We start from the raw sequence: 26,431 nt of genomic DNA, 5'->3' as shown, positions 1-26,431 counted from the left end.
CAAATGATGATGATCGGGAACATCACTGATTTCTCCATTAACGTGTTATTCATTGTTGTGGCAAATCCCTGGTTTATTCCAGCTCAAACTTTCAAGGCTTAGAGTTCACCAAGACAGGGGAAGCAGAATGAATAAGGCTGTTCATGGTACAATCTGTTTTCATACTGGCAAGTAAGGGAGCAATGTGTGTGGCATGAAGGAACCAGGGATAGATCACCCAAATGGGGCCTACTTCTCCCAGACAGGCCCCTACCTAAGCAGTGCTGCCAGCTAGAGACCAAGTGTTTAAACTTTCGGGGGCCATTTCGGTCTCAATCAGGTAACTCATGTATAGCAAGCTTTTTCATCTTGGACATGGTATCCTCTACAGGCTGGTCTTGACTGACCCTCCTACTACAGTCTATCCAGCAGCTGACACTACAGATACTGGATCACTACATTTCAAATTCCAAAACTGTATCTAAATAATGCTGTTTTGCAGCTTACAAGCTTCTTGGTATTCCTCGCCCCCCCCCCACCTTGTGTTTCATGAGTCTAGGAGTTGATTCTTCCTTCTACTCTGCTAAGGCAAGGCCTTGTTTCTGCTGCTAGTTGGCCTGCAAGCTTTCAAGTCATTCTCCTGTCTCCACGTTCTCTATACAAATGTTGGGATTATAGAATTTTTTTATGCTCTAGGGATCCAATTTGGATCATCAGGTTTTCATGCCTGGTACCCTTACCCTCCAAGCTACCTACCTCCCCAGTCCCATTTTACCAATAAACATAGTTTGTAAACAAGGATTAAGAGAGGAATGGGCCAGGCACACACCTTTAATCCCAGCACTCAGGGAGTAGAGGAAAGCAATGTTTGAATTTGAGGTCACAGAGCAAGTTCCAGGACATCCAGGGCTACCCAGAGAAACCCTATCTCGAAAAACAAGTAAAAGGTCTTTTATTGTACGGAGTTAGACCAGGATGGGCCAGAACTTGTGCTCTTCCTTCGACTTCCAAACACCGGGGTTATAAGTGTTTATTATCATACCTGGATATACTTTTAAGACAGTAAAATATGTGTCAAAAAACAAAAAAAGGCTTCAGTATAGCTGTTATAGAAAACTTCAGTCTAACTTAGGTATAAGGTTGCATAAATTAAATGACTAATGAAAACCATCTTGACTGAGTAAAAATACAGTACACTACTGGGGCCACGGATCATTAGGAAAAGACCTAACCTGTGTTCAACCCCCAGAACGCATGTGCAAGGTGCATCCACATGTGCAATGTGTCAAGTTCTCCCTGCCTCACAAACTCTACTGCAATTGCAAACAATAACAGGCATTGGAATACAGGAAAAAACAGAAACAAAAACTCACTACCCTTATCATCTTGCATGGAGCAAAGAAACAGGTAGTTTTAGTCCCCACTTTGTGCTATGGATTGAACCCAAGACCTCAATAGGTAATCAACAGTGAACTATCTCCCACCCCACAAACAAATCTTTAAACATCTAATCAAATGCAGATCAAGGGACCATGAATACATACTGCTTCAAGACTTACTCTCACTCAATCTCTCTTCCCTGTACTCCTCTAGATCTTGCCATCTGAACAATTCCCAATATTCTGTCTAAATCACTCTGGCACCTCAAAGATAACATTGTTGCCCTTTACCAACTAATATCCCAATGAACTGCATTTTATGCTGATTTTAGCTCATTTCTCAAAAAAACTCCTTAAATATAAACAATCACTAACTGAAAGCAATTTTCACAACTAAAAATGCCCCAACTGCTCAAAAATTTCCAAGATTCTGAGTAACAGAAGGTACGATCCACATCTAGCCTTTTAGATAACAATTTTCTACCACTAATAGTTTATTTACTCCACATCCAAGTAAGCTTTCCATTCCACAAACAACAATCTCCTGAGAAAACAGTATCTAATCACAAATATACAATATGCCAAGTTTTGATAACGCAGTCACGCAATGTCTTGAAATTTAAAGAAAAAAATTTATTGAAGATCTGAAAAAGAACTCCTACAAGATTGACTTTTCCATAAAACTGTAGCTACACGATGCATTGCGTCTATCATGTTAAAACGTGCATTAGACACAAATACAAAAACCATGAGACAAGCCACCATTCTTTAACAATTAAGCAAAGATAAAATGCCTAAGGAACAACATGGATGACTTGCAAAGGATGGGCTCTTTAAGCACCATTTAAAAAAAAAAAAGCACAGATGGATGAGTGTTCAGTTATATACACTGAAGTGAACCTTTGGCACTAGGAATCAGAGCATTTTGTCATAGAGCATTAACACATATAAAAGTGCGTAGTGTCAAAGGAACAGAACCACCAGCATTCAAAAGCAGCTTTATCAACTAAGCAATAAAACACTCTACAGCATGTCCCTCTGCTGTCCATCACTGAATACACTGGTAGAAACTTTGAAATGAAAAAAAGAAAGGAAAAAGGAGCAGTGACTCCTTTTATTTTCTCTGTTTAAAATCAAACAGAAAACAAACATCAATTCTGTTATACACTAACGCGTCTTCAAAGTACATCATTTGTACAAGAGAAGGACTAAGAACCAAACTGTTTACAGAGATCCAAGCACAAGCGGGAGAGGGCACGCCCCTCACACAGCTTTCCGATGGTACTCAGGAGGAGCCACTTCATAATCACTGGCACTGAACAAGGTTGCAGAATTCTTCGCCAGGTACCTAAAAAAAAAAAAAAAAAAAAACGTTAACTCACTGTAAAAATGGCAAAAGTTATATTGATACTAACTATATAGTGACACATAGATCACTGACCACATGACTGCAATTCAAACCAGTTAGATAACAGACAAAGATGCATTATTGACAAGTTACTCTCTTCTAAACAAGGAATAACCTATGGGGTCTGCAAAACAGCTATCCTATAAACTACCCTTAATACTTGTTTTCTTTAGCTTTTTCCAGACTGTTCAATTCCACACATGGAAGTCTACAAACACATTTCACGCCCACACCTGACATAAAGGATGTGAAATAGGAGTGCATTTCTGTATTATCAAAGAAATTGGAGTCTGGAGAAAATATTCACCACTGTTAGAAAAAGGGCTATAAATAATAAACTCTAACTTTTCCCAAGTCCAAAAAGTAATCCACAGTAACTACGACCAATATTATGAAAAGTCCAGTCTTCTTCAAATTCAATGTTGTTCTCCAAACACCACCTGCCACTACAGCTGATTTCTTCTTCAAGTCAGTATTTAGAGCAGCAACCTATCATTTTCAAAATCTGCTTGGTTTTAAGTTCTTCCCTATAATGCCATCCAACATTATAAGCTAGATCTGTCTCTTCCCATTTCTTCAATCTCTTAAACTTAACCATGACAAAAAGATGTTTACTGTTAACTTATATTTGTATTGTATCATTTGACATTATTCGAGACAGGTCTCAATATATAGATCAGTCTGGCCTCAAACTTTAAAAAAAATTCTTCAAACTCAATTTTGACAGGTGTAAGACATCAGCCCAACATTGACATTATTGCTATTTCTCATTATTTATCCCCTTAACAGTTTATCTTTCTACTCTCTAATACATGTATGTGACTGTAAATCTACAAAATTAACCTACAATGTTTTCACTGTCTTAATAGCTTGGAGATTTAATCATTCCATCATTTCCCATACATCACCTACGTGGCTACTCTCCATCTGTGTAATTCCTATATAAGCTGTTTATATTGTTCTAGTGCCTTACTGACATCTGTAAAAATAAACTACTTTTTATTTTTAGTGATTATGTCAATATCTCTTCATACATTAATTTTAAGTAACCATTCCAACTGTTTGATTTCAATTAAACTTACTTGAGGAAATCATGTAGATAGTTCAGTAATAAAGCAAGGCTTTTCTCATCTAGAGGTGTATAGGCCAACATTGCTCCAATTCGCACTATTTAACAAAAGAATTGAGTTAAAGTTATATTCAAAGGCAGCACTGTAACCATACATGTTAACTATGTAAGAAGTAAATGAGCTGTCAGATTTCATAAACCTAAATGATTTTATGTGTAAGCATAAGTGCGTGTGCGTCCGTGTCCTACAAGCTAAGGACAGCAAGAAATACCACCCACTGGACTGGGGTTCACTAATTAAGTCAGGGAAGTCAGTGAGAACCCAAGACACATCTATCTCTCCAGAAGTGTCCACACTATAATACTCAGCTTTTCATGTGGGTTTGTTGGGGGAGGGGGGAGTTCCCTCACACCTGGATTTTATGCATTGAGCTCCATCCAGTCTTGCTAATAATTTATCAAAATTTTTTCAAAAAAAATTGCTATTTAAACTTTTTTAAATAAAATTTTAAAGAAAAATTCAAACTGAAAGTTATGTTTTGTTATTTTACCTCTCAGTCATTTAGTAAAGACCAAAATTTAGATCAAATTATTAAAGGCCTAAAGGGGGGAGGGGGGAAGCCATGTTTCTTAAAGTCTTCTTACCAAATAATCTCAGTAAGTGTGGCGCTCCATACACCTGGGACATGGGTGCATCAGGATGATCTGCAAGAATCTCAGCATACTGTGGTCTCTCAAATTTGTAGAGCAGCTGAGTGCCCAGCATTACATTGAAGTACTCCTTTATCCCTGCTACAACCTCATTGACAGCATACTCCCTGATAAAATAACAAAATCATTACTTTCAAAATATTTCCTTTCAGGAGAGGACATAAATGTTAAACTATAGCGAAGACATTTTTGGTGTAGGAGTTCCTTCTGTTTGTGTGTTGCTTTCATTAATGAATAAACTGCCTTAGCCTAGCTGATAGGGCAGAACTTAGGTAGGCGGAAAAGACAACTGAATTCTGGGAGGAAGAAAGCAGAGTCAGAGAGACGCCATGGATCTGCAGCCGGAGGTAGATGTGCTGAAACTTTTCTGGTAGGCCATGACCTTGTGGTGATACACAGATTGATAGAAAAGGGTTAAACTATTATGTAAGAGTTAGCCAATAAAAAGGTAGAGCTAATGGCCAACCAGTGTTTAAATTAATACAGTTTTGTGTGGTTATTTAGGGTGTAAGCTATCTGGGCACCGGGGACAAACAAGGGGCCCCGCTTCTTGCAACTCATTTTAAACTAGTAAAACCAATTTCAAATTTATGTAATAAGGAACTTGGAAAACTACAGTACTGCCAAAATAAAGTATTTATGCTTTCAAAGTAGCAAAAAATTTAATGACTGTGTAAGTACCTACAGTATAGTTTCAATTATATCTAAACAGTACATAAGTACTTTGTGCATAGTCAAAAGGGTTTATTCTTACTTATTATCTGTATTTCCTCGAGATTTCTTATAATTTGCATAATCCTCCAAAATGGAATCCACATTCTTCTTAGCAGGAAGATAAAAAAGCTAGGGAAAAAAAATGTGAACACACTGTTTATTACATTCCTTCCCACAATGTTAAGCAGAAAAGAAGGCAGAGTTAGAGAGACACCACCAAGTAACCACAGGAGACAAGATGCTCAGAACCTTACCGGTAAACCACAAGCCTAGTGGTAAAACACAAAATAATAGAAATGGGTTAATTTAAGATGTAACAATTAGTTAACAAGAAGTCTGAGCTAACTGGCCAAGGATTATTGTAATTAATATAGTTTCTATGTGATTATTTTGGGTCTGGGTGGCAAGGAATGAACAAGTAGTCCCCACCTACAATGGTTCATTTAAAGAGTGGGCTTTTCAAGCTAGGCAGTGGTGGCGCACGCCTTTAATCCCAGCACTCAGGAGGCAGAGGCAGGCAGATCTCTGTGAGTTGGAGGCCATCCTGGTCTACAAGAGCTAGGACAGGCTCCAAAGCCACAGTGAAACCCTGTCTCAAAAAACCAAAGAATGGGCTTGGTATACCTACTTTTTAATTGCTACTAACATTTCTGTACACAACCCATCATTCATGCTCTATAAACCCCAAAACTTCACTGGTTTGCCAAGCTGGCCAGCTGTTGGGATCCATTCTATCTAACATGGTCAATTTGTCTGTGTCCTCTTGGGGAGAAAATTATACATCATACAAATGGGTAACTAAACCTAGGACCTTATTTTACATTCAGGATCAATTGCCAGTAAAGCTATATACTTTCTAAATACTCTATTATCAGAAACATGTATAAATAAATGCTCCATTGTCAGCAACACTAAGATTAAAATGCCTGTCTCTGCCTATTAGCTTTCTAGAAGAGGTTGCTCCTGCAACCTCCGACTTTCTTAATCATCATAAACTAATAGAGTTTTTAAAAACTGGAGAATTGGCTCAGCAATTAAGAGCATCAGGGGACCTAGGTTCAATTCCCAGCACCCTACATGGTGTCTCGCCATCAGGGACTCTAGTTCCAGGAGATACAGTGCCCTCTTCTGACCTCCACAGGCACTGCACACAGGCCATGCCATGTAGACATACAGAGGGAAAAAAAGAAAATTCATAAAATTATATTAAAATATTTCAATCATATAACTTCAAGTATTTGCTGGATGGTGCACACTTGTAATCCCCACACTTGGGAGGCAGAGGCAGGTAGAGCTCAATGAGGTCGAGGCCAACCTGGTCTACAAAGTGAATTCAAAGATAGCCAGGGCTGTTACATAGAGAAACCCTGTCTCAAAAAGAGACAAAAAACAACCCCTCCCTGCAAAAAACCTTTAAGCTTTTCTTTCTTTTTGTCAAATACACATAACTACAACCCGTGTCATTCTCAAGTTACCTGCTTTTGTCTGGTGATCAAGTCCCAGTCATCAACAAGCCATGGTTTCAGCTCTTCCGGAATCTTTACTTTAACTTCCACTCTGTTCATGAATGTTTCTTCCTAAATAGAAAAACGGAGGGTATTACTAACTTTCCTTGCTTAATTAACTTCTCTTGACCTTCAGACACCAGGCGTACACCAATTCCTTGAGGTAGTCACTCATAAAGAAGGAACTGTCACTAAAAAAAAAAAAACCAATACATGAAATCATAAAGCCAGCAGAATAGAATATATTCTTGAGTCATAATGGCCCTTCCTGCATTTTCTCCTCTTATGAAAACTGAAGTATCCTGAACTGATACAACTTAACATCTTCACATTTACTGTTGATTACCAAATGATTACTGCAAAACATGGCTTTCTTTCCTTTTCTTCCTATCCTCAATCTTTAACTCTCTCGAGACATGGTCTTACTACACAGCTCTAGCAGTCCTGGAACTCACTACGTAGACCAGGTTGACCTCAAGAACAAAAATCTGCCTGTCTCTGCCTCCCAAGGGCTGGGATTAAAGGCTTGCACCACCATGTACAACTAACATGGCTACCTTTAAAGACACTTTTTAGTTACTTCTAGACCAGGACCTGTCTATGTACTTTGGTAGCATATTTCAGTAACCCCAGCAATTCAAATCTGAGGCATGAGGCTCTGAAGTCCCAAAGCTAGCCAAAGCCATACAGCAAGATCCCATCTTAACCACAGGGGAGGGGAAAGTAGAGGAAAAGGATCATCAGTTTTTAGACTAAGCTGCCAGAAAAAAATAAAATAAAGAAAACTCACATTTTCAACTGTAGGATCTACCCGGGCTCTCTTCTTCCTAGGAGGCTGAGGTGTCTCACTGGTACTGCCACCATCTCCATTTCCAGGTGCTACAAAATGTGTATGGGAGGTAGGGATGGTATTGGTTAACTAAAATTCTCCCTGGTAAAGAATATCTTAAGTTCTCATTTTCCCCATTACAGATGTTTCATAAATCCAAGCTAGAGAATGTTTCTACCAAAAAAACTTATCACATCATTTCAGAAGGACTTAGTAATGTCATGTATTTAAAATGCTATTTTACTAGGAAAATCATTAAGACTAAATTAAAGCAAGTGAAAACAACATCTTAAGGAGACCGAAAGATGAGAATCACTTATCTATACAACACTGCTGAAAGACCTCTATTTGAGGTCAATAAACCACATATTTATTAAATGTCAGTTTAAACCAGTGAGCTCACAAGCTCACTGATATAAGAATACATCAATTAAGAAAGTTTATACTCTTACTTTTCTGCTTGTTCTTCTTTGTTTTCCTGTAAAGAGAAGAAAACAAAAATTACTCCTAGGAAAACTGTTCCAGTTCTTATGTAAGTAAATTCAGAGAAAATGCCCACCAAAATTGTCAATGACTATTTTATGTTTGCTTCCCAAAATATTTACCTTGGTTGTAGTTTTTTATTTATTATTATTATTATTATTATTATTATTATTATTATTATTATTATTATTATTATTATTATTATTATTGACAAGATTTCATTATGGAGTTCTAGCCGTCTTGGAACTCACTATGTAGACCAAGCTATCCTCAAACTCAGAGATCCATCTGGCCTCTGTGGGAACCTGCACTTTGAAACACCCAACACATACACATCAGCTTAAAAATCATAAAAATTTAACAACAAAAAAGGCTGGGTATGGTGGTGCATACCTTTAATCCCAACACTGGTGAGGCAGAGGCAGGCAGATCTTTTAAGTATGAAACTCTTTTAAAAAAAAAACAAGCCGGGCGATGGTGGCGCACGCCTTTAATCCCAGCACTTGGGAGGCAGAGGCAGGCGGATCTCTCTGAGTTCGAGACCAGCCTGGTCTACAGAGCTAGTTCCAGGACAGGCTCCAAAACCAGAGAAACCCTGTCTCGAAAAACCAAAAAGACAAAACAAAACAAACAAAAAATCTAGCCAACCTAAGTTTTCCTTTACTTCAAAAGGTTGAAGGTTTATAATTGGAAAGACCTGGGAGATAGTATTTCCAAGTCCCATTCAATCAAAAACTTTACTTGCACACACATGCCAATGATTCACAGGAACAACAACAAAAAACAGATCTTATACTTTAGACACATGCAAGTTAGCTCCTCAAAGTGTACAGAAGGATTCATAAAATAAATTGCTAGTGTTCTGCCTGCATTCTAATTCTAAAACTACATATAGTCAAAATATAAACTGCTAAAAATTCTATTTTAGGAGGCTGGAGACTTGTCTCAGTTATTAAGAACACTAGCTGCTTTTCCAGAGAATATAGGTTCTAAAGTCAGCTCCCACATGATGGCTAACATGTCTGTTAATTCCAACTCTAGGAAATCCCTTCTGACCTTTATGGGTGCCAGGCATCCAACCATGTGATACACAGACATAAATGCAGGCAAAACACTCAAACACAACACTTAAAAAAAATGAATCCTTTAAAACAACAACAAAAAAAAAGTAAGAAAAAGAACCTACGAGGGAAGCAGGATACAAGAACTCAAACTAAAATTTAATGGAAACCCACTACATTTATTAATAGAGTTAAAAAATATATATGTAAGCTTTAAAAAAAAAAAGGCTAGGCATGCTGGTGTACCTACCCCCCTTCAATTCCAGCACTCAGGAGGCAGAGAAGCAGGCAGATCTCTGCGAATTTGAGGCCAGCCTAATCTACATATCCAGTTTCAGTACAGCCAAATCTATATAGTAAGACTCTGCCTCAAAAATCGTATTTGAAAGACAGTGTCCTACCCTGCATGGATGAACACTACTGTTTCCAAAAATGTGCCGGAGTACAATAGTGACGACTGTTAGGAGAAATAATTTTCTCATTGGATTTGAAGACTGTTCAATAGGAGGGAATTCATGCCTGGTTTTGTAAACCTGGTCAAAAGCCCATGCTAGCAAGTCTACAGGAGTCAGAGATTCTACAAAGAAGTCTATTATTGTTTTGCTAGATGGCTGTTATCAAACTACCTTGTAGGTAATTCTACTCAAAGATTAGTGCTGCTCTCAACCTTGGCCAGAGAAGCTCCTTCTGCAGACTTATAACTTAGCAAAGTGCTCAGAACATGACTATGAATGCTCATCCATAACTGGGACATCTGTATCGTTCCACCTTCCTCCACTCAATTTCAGGGAACAGAGCATAAGAGGATGTAAGAATAAGTATAAAGCAGGAAGATAGGGAAAGTGTTTTCTTCTGTGACATGCTGTCTTCTAGATACAACATAACCTGTTGCACTCGAAGTCATATTAGCTGGAGTTACTTGCACAAGCCAACATTCTAAGATGGATAGAAGTGGAACTCATGAGGAGCTACTGACAGTTTATGGGTGCTGGGGAAAAGCAAGGAATTTTTCTTTAAAGGTATGTATGGTAGGTGGCCCATGCTCCAGTGAACAGCCCTACCTGCACCCATGAACATAAAGCTAGCAGTAACTACACTCATTAGTTTTAAAAAGGACATGGACATGACAAGAGCCCTCTTGGAAAGGGGGGTGGATAGATCAAATACATTATACACATGTATGAAATCTCTAGTCCAAAGCACTATAATAGCAACTCCTTTTAGAAGTCTCCTTCCTGATATAAGGAAATGTTTTTCTACTTCTTAATAAGCCTTGGTTATGAGCTGGCAGTGGTGGCACACACTTTTAATCTTAGCACTCGGGAAGCAGAGGTAAATGATCTCAGTGAGTTTGAGGCCAGTCTGGTCCTCAAAGCATGTCCCAGGACGGTCAGGACTGATACAGAGAGAAACTATCTCGAAAAAACAAAAACAGAACAACAACAAACAAACAAACAAAGGCCTTGGTTACTTACCCTTCAGATAATAGTTATAATCTTTAAGACCACGTATAAGGTCATTATTTCTACAGTCACTTCAGGTACATAACCTTTTAGGGACATAGTCTGAGTAAATGACTTTAAACTATGGGCTAGCTGCCAAGAAGCCTTGGAGTTTACAAATTATACTTTTTCCCCTTTATTCTCATTTTATATTTAGCACTACTGAAAGTAACCTTTGCCAAAATAATTATCTCAAAATGTGACTCCCTGACAATTCACAACTACTTTTCTAACCTGTATGTGTATACACGTGTAACTTCAAACTTGAGGGCTGAAAGAGCAATTATTGTTGCTGAAGTGCACACTCAATCTATTTTAATGTTGCACATATTTTAGTGCAAGGGAGAAGGCTAAGGAAAATCAAGTAACTAATGTGCATTTTAAATTACTTTTACAACCTGATACCCATTAGAAACAAAATATGTATCATGATCAATTGTAAATTTGAATTACATTTATAAGGCAGTATTAACAAAGAACATCTTACACTTCAACATTTTTCTGCTGCAGACCAGATGTCTTCTTTCCTGGAGCAGCCCCTCTCATCTTGCCCTCTGCATATTGTTCCCTTCAAAAGCAATGTCAGAAAGTAATGAGAAACAGCAAACTGTGCCTACTTGATTCCATCTATAATCTGTATTTAAACTGAATTTTCCAGTCAGACGTATAATGGCACACATCTTTAATCCCAGCACTCTGGAGAGAGAAGCAGGTGGATCCTTGTGAGGTCGGGGCCAGCAAGGGCTTATACAGTGAGACCCTGACTCAGAAAAATTTAAAAAGCTTATCTGAGGGCTGGAGAGATAGCTCAGCTGTTAAGAGAATTGGCTGCTCTTCCAGAGGTGCTGAGTTCAATTCCCAGCAACTAACTACATGGTGGATCATAGCCATCTAATGAGAGCTGGTGCTCTCTTTTGGCCTGCAGGCATACATGCAGGCAGAAAATTATATATAAAACAAAGAAATAAATCTAAAAAAAAGAAAAACAACAACACAACTTATCTGTTAGTATAAGTGAACCTCCAGTGTTCCAAAATATCCATGTTGTACAGATTCATTTTATTATAAAACTAAAATAAAATGAGTAAGACACACAGAAAGCCTGAAATTGGGGCTGGAGAGATCAAAGAGTACCTGGGTCCAATTCTCAGCACCCACGTGGCTGCTCACAACCATAAATCAGGTCTGGGAAAGATGGCTTAGGGGGAGTACTTCTTGCTCTTGCAGAAGACCTGGGTTTGAGTCCCAGCAGCCGCAAGATGGCCCAAAACCATCCATAACTCCAGGAAATCTTACTCCCACTTCAGGCCTCCTCACACATCAAGCACACGTGATACATATATATGTAATATATATTATACACATAATATGCATACACACATAAAAGGCAAAATACTCATATATAAAAAAATAAAACCAAAAATAACACTTAAAGTCTACAGAAATCAAAAGATTGAAGAAACTAAACATAGAAGGCTAGCCCAAGAGGTAAAAGGTAGGTGTTACCAAACCCACTGATTTGAGTTCAGTACCTGGACCCCACATGACAGAAGAACTGACCCCAACCTTCACAATCTCGTCATGGCATACCCATGCCCACGTAAATAACAAGAGGCAAAACAAAAATTTTGTTACTAAAATTAAAATCAATGTAGTACAAATTAGCATATGGTCTCAGAAATTGAAAATTCCAGTGTTGTGCCTGGTTGGGGAATTCACTAACAGTTCCGAAGTTTTCTTTTAATTTGACTCCATGTAATTAGTTTTAATTTTTTAAATATTTTAGTTGTAAGATTAAAATGTAATAACTACTTACAGATAATTTTTCTGGGTCCTTTTCCCACAACCTATTTTCAGAATAAATATAATAGGAATATCTCTTCCTTTTCATTTTCCCATAGCCTCCAAGAAGATGTTAAACAAGATATTAAAAGTTTGCACCTACAATTTCAAAACTTTGTTTTTCAGAATTAATTTTTTTGTCTTTGGTTTTTTGTTTTTCAAGACAGGGTTTCTCTGTAGCTTTGAAGTCTGTCCTGGAACTCGTTCTATAGATCAGGCTGGTCTCAAACTCACAGAGACCTGCCTGTTACTGTTTCCCAAGTGCTGGGATTAAAGGCATAAAACTTTGTTTTTCTACTAAATTCTAAAGACAGACTCAGAAATGACAGGATATTACTTTTACCCAGAAAAAATGTAGTTACTTGAAATCAAGCTTTAACACAGGAACTAACAAGTATCCAGAATCATTTTACTAAAGTAGAGGAAGGTGTCAACATGATCTAATTCTGCTCATTCCATGTCTAAAAATACCAAAATTTATTTCAAAAAAAAAACTTACTGATTGGCCTTTTGAAGCTCTCGCTGTTTTTGCAAATTGGTGTCCACATATTTGAGTACTCTGCTTTCTGGAACCCATTCATCCCAACTGAAAAAGACAAGTTAAAAAAACACTGAAATACATTTTAAATATAGTTTAGGTTCTCTTCCAATTAACTTTTAAAGATCTAAACAGCAAAATTTTGGAATTCCCTTGAAATAATGTGTTCTAATTTTTTTTAACATCTATTTATTTGTATATGTGTGTGTACAAGTGTATGTTACAGAATGTGTGTGTGAGGGTGTCAGAAAAGAACTTTTAGGAGTCTGTTCTTTCACTGTGTAGGTCCTAGAACTACAACTTGGTTCTTCACCCTTGGAGGCAAGTACTTTTTACCCAATGAACCATCTTGTCAGCCATAGGGTTTTTTGTTTTCACTTTTTAAAAAATGAATTTCAAGTTGGCCTTGAATTCATGGTAATCCTCTTGCCTCAGTATCCCAAATTCTCTAACTACAGGCATGCACAAACCATGCTCAGCTTCTTATGAAATAATCTGATTAAGCTGGCAATGCAAATCTATTCCCAACTAAAAGAAAAATCTAAGCAAAGTGTGTTCTAGTAAGAAGCAGCATTCCAAATATAAACTATGTATGTGGATTATTCAAATCATTTGTTAATGGTCAAAGAATAAGTCACTAAGTCATTAGCTTTTCAGAATTACAGTACTATGTTAAGGTCCACAGCTCATAAATGCTAAAAATGCACCAGGAACACACGACAGTCTACCAATACTTACCACCTAGGTAACTAGATTAAGTTTGTAAGTTTGTACATTAAAGGCTTACAATGTTTTTTTTTTTCCTTCAGGTAACTCACTGTTCACATTTATCTACTAAACGTAAGCATTCCAATTTCCTAGGTGATTAAAAAAAGCTTTCTAAAATCTCAGGTATCCGGTTTCTCACAAAAGAAGCTTTTTATTGGTGTATATGGGAAAACAAAACTTTATTGTGGAATGTTGAACTTTTTGAGCAAACTAACTTTTGAATAAAATTAAGTCTTTTCTCCTGCTGATGGAGCTCCATCAGTGACACAATCAGGTGTATTCTTGAGGCAATCTTTTATTTAATGATTTCCCACCTCTGACCTCTTATAGAGTATAGCCAAAAGGAAAATTAATAAATAAAAAACATTCCTCAACATGATTTCCTAAAGAAAACTTTAAAACATGCATTTACCTAGAGGTCAGAAGGGGGTGGTGTACTGAGGGAGCTCCTTCAGGAACAGGAAAAAGGGCTACAATATCCTCACGTGTCTTCAAAGATTTTTCAGAGCGCCTGGGCCTCACAGCACTTCTGATACAGACAGCATAGTACAAAGTAATCTCAGTAACTATGTGCAGAATTTAGCTTAAGCTTTATCAAGATTCATTTACAAATGGAATAGTCTAATGTCTGTGTCAACAAATTCCAGTAAGATTTTTGAAAATTTAGAAATATCTTAGTATCTACTGTGATTTTTGAAAAGTGTATTTAAACAAGTATCTAAGAGAAATCCAGTTTGAAATTGGAATTTTGTTGTACCAATGTTTTAGAAGGTGTCCTACAGTAGGGCATAGTGGTGCACACCTTTAATCCCAGTGCAGGTAGATCTGAGTTCCAGGCCTGATGGTCTACATACCAAGCTCCAGACCAGCCAGGGATACATAGTAAGAAAAACCTTGTCTCTAAATAAGTATCCTACAGATTGCCTTTTCTTTTGGGGTGTGTCGGGAGGAATGGGAGGTACTGTAGACTGAGCGAGGGCTCCATGCATGCTGGCAAGAGAGCTCTACCATTGAAACTACATCCCTATCCATAAAGCTCTCTAAAAAAAAAAAAAAATCCATCCCTATACTCCTTAAAGTTGCCTTTAACTGCTTTAAAACCTCAGAAATTCCCTCCCCTTCAGATACAAACCACATCTAAATTAGCACACTGAATAACCAATTACCAAATCACTCCAACAGCTTATTACCAAAGAGATGAAAATCCTTGCTGAAACTGAGAGAAACAAAATAGACAGCCATCTTCGCTCTGAGGAATCTCTACTAGTAGACTAATAACCGAGAGCTGCTAGAATTTTTAAGTATACATCAAGCGTGTAACTTTCAGTATTTTTCAAAGTAGTTGTGACTAATCCCCAAAGTCAAATCCACAGGCAAAATTGAATACACACATAATATACTTGACAGGCATTTTAAAAACATCCCTCTCAAATGGTTTTAAGTTTCTCTACAGCTACACATGAGATTAAGCCTGTAATCTCAGCATTCAGGAGGCCAAAAGATTACTGCAACTTCCAGGATAGCCAAAACTACAAAACATGACCCAGTTTCAGAAAAGGAAAATGAAAACTCATTTCTAAATACTTCCTAAAGGCTAACATGGGCATGTTTAGCAAGTCAACTCTGTAAGACACCTATGATATCTTAATTTTCCTCATAAAAACCTGTAATGTCACTGGGCGGTGGTGGCACAAGCCTTTGATTCCAGCACTCGGGGAGCAGAGGCAGGCAGATCTCTGAGTTCGAGGTTAGCCTGGTCTACATGAGCTAGTTCCAGGACAGACTCCAAAGCTACAGAAAAACCCTGTCTCAAAAAAACAAAACAAATAAAATCTGTAATGTCTACTACTATCACCACTCCCCTATTTTCCCAAGAAAACAAGATTTAAATAAAACCATCACTTATTTCTGTCATGAAGTACAATCCAACAAAGGAAAAACTACTTTTTGAAAAAGTAAAACCAGAATACCTGAGGCTTTGATTTTCATAATTTATGGACATCTACAAAAATAACAGCCTAACATACAGATATTGACCTATATCTGATTTTACACAAAATATCTGATATACAAGAAGACTGAAGCATAAAAGCCAAATGCACAGCTACTGAAGTAAATTCTAAGTTAAAGTATGCTAGGGAAGGGGAAGTAGGTCACTCCATGAATGTCTTGTGCTTTCCTTTCATAGTCTATATGAACTTTTAACTTTCCCATCCCTAATATGCATAAAGAAGACATACTACTTCCTGTAGGAAAGCGTCTATTACACATTTATTTTATCTGGACATTAGCAAAATATTAACATGTAAAATATAAACCTCATAAACTAAAGATGAAATTCAGTTTTCAGTTCTGTTTTTAAACATGGATACTGTAGAAACCTAAAACATAAAAGTCTGTTTTCTAGATACTACAACCAACTTAAATTTATTCCTTATTATTATTATTTTTTTGAGAGAAGTTCTCATGACTACGTAGTTCTGGCTGGCCTGTTAGTGACCAGCCTGCCTCTGCCTGAGTGTGGAAATTAAAGCTATGCGCCAGCACACCTAGTTTCCAATTTCTTAAATACAAGACTGGGATAATTCTGAAATACTGACAGTACCTACTGATCATTATTAAAAATACTTTATTCAGCTATCAGAATATGCTTTCATGTATTTTGTATTGTGACCTTTCTACAATTATACTAAAGGAATAATTACAAGTTTGATATTTTTCACCTATATTTGTTTCTGTTTGTAACAAACTGAATTAACTGGCTAGTCTTTTGGATATTTCAAAGAATTATATAAAGTTAGAACAAAATTATGGGGTTAGCAAACTTAACAGAAGAAAAAGAAAGCCCTCCCTCTACATTAAAGTACCCATATCACAGCATTGTTCCCATTTAAAGAAGAACCAGACTCTGGGTCAAGTGAAACAAAGCATTAAGCATTAAAAGGTATCAAAAAGTAATTCCTAAATGGCTGACCCTTTGCAATGACATTCCTGAAGTACAAAAGATCAATAATAAAAATGACAGAAAACTTCCCCTGTTAAGCCAGGTGTGATGGCACAGACCTTTAATCCCAGCACTTAGGAAGCAGAGGCAGGTGGATCTCTTTGAATTCGAGGCTAGTCCAGTCTACTAAACAGTCAAGGCAAGGCTACACAGAGAAATCCTGTCTCGAAAAGACGAAACAAATTCCCCTATTAAAAATAATAAACAACGCAATTACAGGCAACAAAAAGGCTTAAATAATTTATTGGTGCTGTTGTTTGGGTCTCAAAGAAAACACTACTGAGAAAGCTCCAATGACCACTAGAAAATTAAATTCTAGAGTTTTCTATGCTAAGCCACATGAAACTACTTAGTTAACATGTTTCAGAATTTCACAAAATGGATTTATAAACTGTCATTTCATATTTTTCCTTTCTCCCATTCTATAACTAGTTTTGAGTTTAACTGCTTGAATAAGAACTATTAAGTCATTTGGCCTGTGCTCAGGCCAAAAATATTCAGGCCATCCTAAAACATGCCATAAAAAAAGTATGCTGACCAACCACTCGTAATTCAACTAGAATAGTTGGTCAAGTGTAACCACTGGGCACTACAAAATAATGTAAGAAAAATTCCCAAACATCAAGTACATATAATCTGGTCGAGTTCTCCCTAGTATAGTTTCATCATACTGAAGATAACTCACTCCTGCTTCGATATATACGTTATAACAGTAGACAAAATGCTTTTAAGGATCTAATACTCACTTTTTGTTCCAACCACTGTAATGGATAAAGTATTTCACTTGTTTGTCCTTTATGGCAACCTTTACACACTGAAATAAAAAAGAAAAAGTCTTTGGTATACACATAATCTTATCAAATTTGCATCCTAAAGACAGGTGTGCTTTTTATTTAGTACTATAAAACTTTAATTGGAAAACTTTCAAGGACAGAGTTGTTGGTCAGTTTGATTCTATAACTCTAGTGCTGAGAATCCTTTTCTATATAGCTACAAAACTTCAATTTAAAAATAAACACAAAACTAACAAACAGCACTGAAAAGAGGTCACTATAAATCAACAATCTAGGTCTGCTACCCAAGGTCAAGAAATGAAAGCTATTCTTAAGAGTTTTTTAAACTCTAGCTAAGAACTACATTTATTTCAAAAATACAATCTCATCAGTCTATTAAAAAAAAAAAGACAGCATGCTGATTTTTTTATTAGGTTTAAGAGCATAATTAGCCAGGCGGTGGTGATGCACGCCTTTAATCTGAGAACAAGGAGGCAGAGGCAGGCGGATCTCTATGAGTTCGAGGCCAGCCTGGTCTACAAGAGCTAGTTCCAAAACAGGCTCCAAAGCTACAGAGAAACCGTCTTGAAAAACAAAACAAAACAAAATTAAAGAGCATTCTTAAAAGTAACCAAACAAAACAAACTATTAGAGAAAAGTCCCCATGACAAGACTTTTTGATCTGACTTTTTTGATTTCACTAGTCAACCAAACAATAATTTACTCTAATCATTATTTAAGAAATTGTTCACCAGAATATTTTGCGCTAGAGAAAACACAGTTCAGATGTTTGCCAAAAGTTCATACAACAAGGAAAAACATACAAGATCAAAACCAAAAGGATTTAGTTACAAACAAACAGCTATACATTCAAAACATGAGCTGTGAACATCATTTTTAGTCAGAACTGGCTGGTACAATTATAAACTTAACAGAAATTTACACAGAAATCACTTTTAATCATTATGCTTTTTATACATGTGTATAGTGTGTATGAGTGTGTGTTGCTGCACTTTTGTTGGTTTTCTGTACTAGGTACTTAAACCAGCATCTTACTCATGGAAAGTACTTCTACTAGGCTTTGTTCCCTCTTGTTTACTACTTTGTGAGACAGAGTTTCACTAGGGCCATCCCTGAACTCCGTATCCCAAGTAATCCTTCTGTCTTAATTTCCCAACTAGCCTGCCTGGTTCATAGGCCTGTGTCACCCAGTAAGTATACAGTGTTTCTTTTTTTCTTGGTGGGAGTAGCACTGAGATTGAGTTCAGGGCTTTAATTATGGTAGGCAAGTATTCTACCATGTAACTAGCCAGCAGCCTTTGTGTTCAATTCTTAAATGCCTGTCCAGGCACATTTTTAGTTCTAGCACTGAGGAGGTAGAGGCAGTTCCATCTCTGTGAGTTTAAGACCACCCCAGAATCTGTCTCAAAAGAAACATCTTAAAAAATAAGAAGTGTCTGTAATCCCAGTCCTCAAGCAGTCAGAATAAGATTTGGAGACTAGACAAACTATGGACTGAAGCTAAGGACAATCTGAGCTCTACAGCAAGATCCTGTCTCAAAAAGTAAAGGGCTAGGGATGTAGTTTACTGATACAGCACTTTTCTAGCAAACAAAAGGCCCCCATTTTGAGCCCCAGCAGTGTTAAAGAGGATGGGACAACTTTTAATTTTCTATGCTGGGCTGGATATATCTCAGTGATAGGGAACATAGCTAGAGTATTTAAATCCCTGGGATGAGCACCAGAATGATACCCCAAACTCAATTCTGCCAAAAGTCATTAGAAATAAAATAATAAAAATAATTTTAGACTATAAAGTAGACTGTCCAGGCATGGGGATGTAACTGCAGTGGTAGCTCTCTTCCAAACATATGTATGCTGTGTTAAATCCTGAGCACTGTAAATATTTTTAATTAAAATAAAAATAAATGTATTCTGCTGTTATCACTGGCTAGTTTTTTTCTTCTTCCTTTTGGTTTTTTTGTGATAGAGTTTCTGCATATAGCCATGGCTGTTCTGGAACTTGCTCTACAGACCAGGCTGGCCTCAAACTCAGAGATCCACCTGCCTATGCCTACCAACTGCTAGGATAAAATGTAGCACCACCAGGCATCTAAATTTAAAGTCATAATGAAAAAAGAAAAACCCTTGTTCTCTCAGGGTTCAAATTTTACCATTCAAATTAACTAATAGCAGTTAAATATATATATGACAACCAGAGAATGGTGGTGGGTCACATCTGTTTGAAACCTCAGCATAAAAGTGTAAGGCAGGAGGCTTACTGTTAGTTCAAAGCCAGCCTGAGCTAGTAAGAACTCTAGTCTCATAACCAGCAAACACAAAGAGAAACACAGAGAGAAGTTAAATATCAATTGTTAAAGCTGAGTAAAAGGCTCAGTGAATAACAGTGCTTGCCATGCAAGCAGGACAACTCATGACCCCAGAACCCATATGATACTGGTGCTCCTACAATGAGATGGAAGGTGAAGAAGAAAAGAATCCCAGGAAATCTAAAGTTAGATAGAAGAGACTGTCTCAGGGACATCAAGAAGAGACTGGCACTCAAGGTTGTCCTCTGATCTCAATGCTCACAAGATTTTACACATCGACATGCAAATGCTTGCAAGTACACACCGTGCAGCTCTGGTGCTGTTTCCTGCTGCGGTATTTATCATAAAATGCTACTTGTTACAACCAAACAACCTTCATCTATCACTTTAATGCTATTTCCAACCAATAGGTCTTTACTGAGTTTCTCCATCCACCAGCAAGCAAGCAGTAACAAACTCAAAATGAGAAAGATTTATGAACCTATGCAAAAATGAAATCTTTACATCTCCAGCAAGAAAGTACTATATATAATTTGATATTATAAAGTCGAATCCTCCTAACATTTTGGCTACCTTCTCAAAAGAAAGCAGGTTCCATACCTTTGCTTCATAGAGAAGGGGCCCATGAAAGCACAGCACTCGCTCGCCTGTAGAAAGAGAGGGGAAGAAAAGGGTCAGGTTAATTTTGAGTCATTTGCCATACTGAAAGATGTGACTTCAAGAACCACTACACTTGATTATAAAAGTCCCAGCAAAATCAGGAAAAACAGGTAAAACTATTCATGAACACTTCAGAACAAACTTTACCGTATCTTTAGTATCCAGGGTCAACAAAGTTCAAACTTAAATTTCTATTAAAATTATCAAGTCACCTATGGGATAAAGTTTGGCTAGTTCACCTGTTCTAATCTGGAAATAGAATTATTTATTCATTTATTTATTTATTTGAGGTTTTTGGACAGGGTTTCTTTGTAGCTTTGGAGCATGTCCTCGAACTAGCTCTTGTAGACCAAGCTGGCCTCAAATTCACAGAGATCTGCCTACCTCTGCCTCCCAAATGCTGGGATTAAAGGTGTGCACCACTACTTGGGAATAGAATTTTTAAAATGTTTTCTCTAAATTTAGTCACTTGACTGATTTCTGCTTCCTTTTACTGAGTATTACACATTAAAACTCCTGACCAAATACATAAGATGAATTTTTTCTAAGTTATCCTACCTATGTTTGTTCATTCCTTAGTATTCTGGAAGCTAGGCTATTTCAATGAAAAAAAAAAAACCCACAGAACAATCCTAGCCCTGGGAATTTACTCCCAATGTTGACTCTACCATTGGCACTGGCAAATCCAAATAAAATCTGGGTAGAGTTAAGACTTTAAGACATCTGTGCTTATCAAACAAATTGGATGGTGATTTCTGGACTCTTGACTTCACATAATGATAGTGGAAGTTTATCACACACATTATTTTTAGTCCACTTACTTTCAACACATTCCAAGGTGACTGACGTATTCAACAGGTTCAGTTATGTGTTTATAAAATTGTATCTTAATAGTCCTATGCTGGAAAAAAATGTTTTTTAAATATATGTATGTATGTATATGGACTGGAAGAGATGGCTCAGAGGTTAAAAGCACTGCTTGCTCTTCAGAAGGTCCTGAATTCAATTCCCAGCAACCACATGGTCACTCACAACATCTGTAATGAGATCTTTTCTTAAATATATATGTATGTATATGTACATATATACTATATGTACATATACATAAATTATAAGACTGGCATGGTGGTACACACCTTTAATCCCAGTATTCTTGAGTTCAAGGCCAATACATCTACATAGGCCAGTCAAAGCTATCTGGTGAGACCCTTTCTCTCTCTTAAATGTGGCATATTTGCTGTGTGCCAAGCATTTCATACTAATAAGGGACACATAGGTTAAGTAAATGTTTTTATCTTTTTCTGTACTTATATTGTACTTTTCTTAAGCAGCTAAGAGAGCCAGCTTCTTGGGAGGGTTCACAGAGAAAGGAGGATCCAGACAGCAGAAACAAGCATGCAAAAGTGTAGTAATATATACACAGTTCGATACCCATGGAACTTAGAATGAACATGCACAACAAGTAGAAGGGAAACAGTGCTGATCTGTCCACCTCCTGGGATTCCAAGTTTACTATCATATCTAATGAGCCCAAGGCTTTGTGCATGCTATAAGCACTTTCCCAACTGAGCTACATACATCTTTATCTCTGGATTGCTTTTTGAAATTATTATTACTTCTGAACTTCAGAGACCTCCATTGTTAAGACTTCCAAAGTAAGATCCAGCAACCCTTGACATCAAGGTATCCCTAAAAACTCCTACTACTTAACTGTTAAAAGCATTGCTAGACCTATGGCCAGCCTTGAATAAAGATGGAAAATTGATCTAACAGTCCAGGGGTAAAATCTAAATAAATGGGTAAAACATTTGCTCTTAAACAGAAGCAGTAAGATCAGATCTGTGATTACTAATTTCATTCCAAGTACCCTTTAAGCTACTCTGAAATAATATACTTTTAAAAATTGGCTGCTTCAGCTAAAAACTAAACTATGGCTCTATGAATCCAAATATATGCATATATTTATGTAAGTATAAATATATAGCTGAAAAACTGCACTAAAGACTCTGACTCAAAAAATAAATGCATTTAGCTAGTGTAAATCAGGCTAATTAGTGAACAGAAAAATTCAATAACCGACAAATTCTAAGTACACAGTTCTCCATCCTTAGATCCACTCTAGCCTCAAACTACAATGATCCTGCCCAGAGGCTGTCTTCTTACTAGCTTGTAGTTAAATGGCCCTCCATGAGACAGAAATAGTTCAATTCCCAGCACCCACACACAGCGGTTCACAACTCCAGTTCTGAGAATCCAAGGCCTTCTGGCTTCTGAGGGTACCAGGCCCATACATAGTGCATGCATGCAAGACACTCATACACATAAAACATTGCACACCCGCGCGCGCACACACACACACACACACACACAATGTAGTCACCACCTTTCACTATCACAATTCTATCAAGATTTCAAAATAATAGCAATACTAAATATTTTCCTTCCAAGATGTTCTCTGAATTTTTATTACTTATTGTGGGGAGGGGAGTAGTTATATGCACACAAGACACTGTACATGTGGAGGTCTCAAGACAACTTGTGGGAGACAGTTCTCTATCTCCATCATGTGAGCCCCTGGAATCAGGGTCAAGATGGGAGCTGTGCGGTGGTAAAGCACGCCTTTAATCCCAGCACTTGTTCAGGCAGAAGCAGACGATCTCTGTGAATTCAAGACAGAGGGAGTTCCAGGGAAGGTTCCAAAGCTACAGAGAAACCGTCTCGAAAAACCAAAATTAACAGTCAAGGTGGGGACAGAACACCTTATATAGTCTTTTATACATAATTTTAAAAAGATGGTTACATAGTTTAGCTTGTATTTTTTCTCTGAACAGTGCTATCCTACTCTCTACCGCTGGAATTTTAGGTGTGTGTCACCTGGAAACCGCAGCTGAGACGTAATGGTAAAGGCAGGGATTTACAAAGCTTTCATAACCCAAGTCTTTGTTGTTCCTATTCTTCTCCAATTACACCAAAACCTCTTTCTGGTTTGCCTTCATTCATCTCCTTACTTTATCAACTTCTCCTTTAGCCCTGGCTGTCTTGGAACTCTCTAAGTAGACAAGGAAAACCTTGAACTCAGAGATCTGACTGCCTCTGCCTCCAGAGTGCTTGGACTAACGGCGTTCTTTTTTAAAAATGCAAAAAGTCCTCGTGTTTGCCTTAGGAAGCACCGGGCGACAAAGCTACGTCCCCAGCCCTCAAACTACTTTAGGTATCGAATTCTAGATAACATTAAGGGAACTTACAAGATACGGTAAACAAGATTTAGCTGAGGCACACTGACGACCGAAGCAGGAGGATCAATATAACAGCCAGGGGTGCATACCAAGACTTGCCTCAAAAACAAAAAAACTTTCTAGAAAACACCTAGCAAAACAACGAAGGGCCACAATTTCTCAAAGTGGGAGCAAAGTACTAAGAGTCCTCATCAAAAACCCTTGGAATACCGTTAAGTTGTTTTGTCTTTTTACTGTCTAGCACCTTAATGGTTAAACAACCCTAAAACAACAGTTACGCAGGCGGCTGGGCTGGGAATGTACGCAACAAGCACAAACGGCCATGATAATAAAAGGTTTAAAACGTTCCTCTTAATGCTTACAGTTTTACTTCCTTTAGTGCGCTATTAAACACCTCGGTAATTGAGTTACGAGAACTAAGTAACCGCTTCCCCCTGAAAAGACCGTTAAATTGCAACACTGTTCTCGACCAAAGCCAATTAATAAACATTAGCTTTCAAATCGCCATTAACAGACTACTACTGCAACCAGTCAAGCAACTTCTGGGTTTAAAGACGACGACGAGGCCAAGGACCTCTAGCCGGACACTCCCTGCGGGAGAACGAAAATTGTTTTCCCGAGCAACTGCGTAGGAGAGCACCCAGGACTCCGGCGCTCCACGGCAAAACGATGCCTTCAGGGCACAGCAAGCCTAGCCACCCGCTCGGGCGGCTCACGGTTTTTCCGTCCCCACCCATCACTCGGAGGCAAACGCAGGCCTCGGCCGGCGCGAGGTCTCGGTGCCAGGGGGCGCTGCACGGCCCGAAGCCGCACCGAGACGCTGCGAGACGCCGGCAGCCATGATGGCGCGGCCATCTTGGCGCGGCCATTTTACAAACGCACTTCTCCCGCCGCGGGGCGCAAAAGCCCACTCCCCGTCCTCCGGCGGCAGGGTTCCCCGAAATAGCCGAGAGAACCCCGGGATGGGGGGGGTCCAGCAGCCTCGCCCCTCCAGCCCACGGTGGTGCAAGCGGCGCGGGGCAGCGCGGCAGCCCGGGGCGGAGGGAACGACAACAACACGGCTGCCGCTGCTCCCCTCCCCCACGCCACATCACTTCCTAACCGTCGCCATGGCTCGCCCGCCGGCCGCCTCCCCACAATAGCCTTCCCCGCTCAGAGACAAACAAACAAGCGCCGAGGTCTGGCCCCGCGTACGGGGCTCCCGCGGCCCTGGCTGTGCCACAAAGCCCGGCCGCCGCCCGGCGCGCCGAGTCCGCCCTGCGCAGTGCGCCTTCCCTTCACAAAGCACAGCCCGCAGTGGCCCCAGGCCGCGAGCCCCGCCGCCCCCGACCCCCCAAACCTCAGCCGCCCCGACTCAGCCTCCCTCCCCGGCGCCGTTAGCTGCCTCGACCCAAAGCGGCACACTCACCCTCCTGGAATTTGGGCTTCGGGTCCTGCTTGGGCGCCATTTATAAGTGATTCGCCGCCTCCTCCTTCTCCCACCACCCCCGACTACCGCCCCCTACTCTCTACCCCACCCAACTTCGCGTCAGGAGCGCAGTCGGGAACAGCCAGCTCTACATCCTGGGCGCGATTTGCCAGAGCAGCCTGACCTCACAGCGCCGCGACCCTCGCCGCCGCCGCCTCAGCCAACGGCTGCCCGCCGCGCACGCAAGCCTGCGCCCGTGCCGCCCCCGAGGCACGCCGGGATTGGTAGTTCGGCCCCCAACGGACGCGAAGCCGGGTGGGGGAGGGGAAGGGAGACGCCTTCCCTCCCCACCCCCATCCCCATCCCCACCCCCCACCCCCCACCCCCGCTGGCCCCAGTCCCCCGAGGATCGCGATCCCCCAGAGGATTGTTAAAACCCACATTTGGTTTTCTGTCGGTGGAAAGGAGGAAAAAATAAGCAAATCACTGGCTGGCGATGAAAGGATGGAAAAGGCTCACGGACGGATGCTTATACGCAAGATGAGGAGGCCACGAAGATGAGGGGTGTTGAAGTGGCCACAGCATCACCAGCACTCTGCCTAAGGGAGCTTTGGAGGCCAGAGATGAAGCTAGAGGCGAGCGGGAAGGAATCCGCTCCAGAAGCTTCGGTGTTTAGAAAGCCGTGCGCTGTTTATTGGGTCGGTGCCCATGACCATTTGTAGATTCCAGCTTCTGACTTCTCACTTAGTCCCAGAGAAGGAGGCAAACTTTGGTTGATGCCAAAATCAGGGTTCCGTACCCGACCTCGCTATACCCTTTCAGTCATCTTATTTCTTTGAGGTGGTTTTGAACGTACACACAATCTGAAAAAACAAAAACCTTTTTTCATGTTGTTCCTCTGTTCAAAAAACTCCTTAGTGTACTCTGCTGTGAAGTAACACTGTACCCACAGAATTACACAAATTACATGCAAAAACTTACAGCTATTACCTAGGAGATAACTCCAGAAATTGTATCTGAAGCCCTTCCACAGTCTGCACCTACCTACCCTAGGAAGAAAGCCTTTGCATTCAAGCCTTTTCCTTTTTAAGACAGTCTCTCTGTATAGCCCTGCCTGGCCTGAAACTGGACGTGTAGACTGTGCAGACTGGCCAGCCTTGAACTCACAATAAGCTACCTGACTCTGATTCCTGAGATTCTGCTTCTAACTTTCTGTTTTTGTTTTTGTTTTT

At 39.3% G+C, this 26,431-nt stretch overlaps 1 protein-coding gene across 5 annotated transcripts; it reads right to left on the bottom strand.

Moving 5' to 3' along the window:
- Positions 1-1,970: 1,970 nt before the first annotated feature.
- Morf4l1 (mortality factor 4 like 1) lies at positions 1,971-25,441 on the bottom strand. Of its 5 annotated transcripts, none has more exons than XM_075965015.1 (13): positions 25,200-25,365; positions 20,496-20,542; positions 17,539-17,606; positions 14,201-14,317; positions 12,982-13,068; positions 11,128-11,208; positions 8,047-8,072; positions 7,556-7,644; positions 6,736-6,837; positions 5,301-5,389; positions 4,481-4,653; positions 3,849-3,933; positions 1,971-2,706 (listed from the first exon to the last, which is right to left on the bottom strand). In XM_075965015.1, exons 1-13 carry the CDS (start codon positions 25,237-25,239, stop codon positions 2,622-2,624), a joined length of 1,089 nt encoding a protein of 362 aa, XP_075821130.1. In that variant the 5' UTR covers positions 25,240-25,365; the 3' UTR covers positions 1,971-2,621. The 5 variants fall into 5 exon arrangements, with proteins under 5 accessions (XP_075821130.1, XP_075821131.1, XP_075821133.1 ...); XM_075965016.1 differs by having other exon boundaries at positions 14,201-14,314; positions 25,200-25,362; XM_075965018.1 differs by lacking the exon at positions 14,201-14,317 and having other exon boundaries at positions 25,200-25,441.
- Between the last annotated feature and the right edge of the window lie 990 nt (positions 25,442-26,431).

This window comes from Microtus pennsylvanicus, chromosome 3 (assembly GCF_037038515.1).
Source record: "Microtus pennsylvanicus isolate mMicPen1 chromosome 3, mMicPen1.hap1, whole genome shotgun sequence".
In the NCBI taxonomy this organism is placed as follows: domain Eukaryota; kingdom Metazoa; phylum Chordata; class Mammalia; order Rodentia; family Cricetidae; genus Microtus; species Microtus pennsylvanicus.
This window is presented reverse-complemented; position numbering and strand designations above follow the sequence as displayed.

Excerpts from the sequence above, each read along its gene's own strand:
- Morf4l1 (XM_075965015.1), bottom strand. The coding sequence starts at position 25,239 with ATGGCGCCCAAGCAGGACCCGAAGCCCAAATTCCAGGAGG. Across the intron at positions 20,543-25,199 it reads GAAGCCCAAATTCCAGGAGG|GCGAGCGAGTGCTGTGCTTT; the intron begins GTGAGTGTGCCG and ends CTCTTTCTACAG. Across the intron at positions 2,707-3,848 it reads TATCTACATGATTTCCTCAA|GTACCTGGCGAAGAATTCTG; the intron begins GTAAGTTTAATT and ends TTTTTTTTTTAG.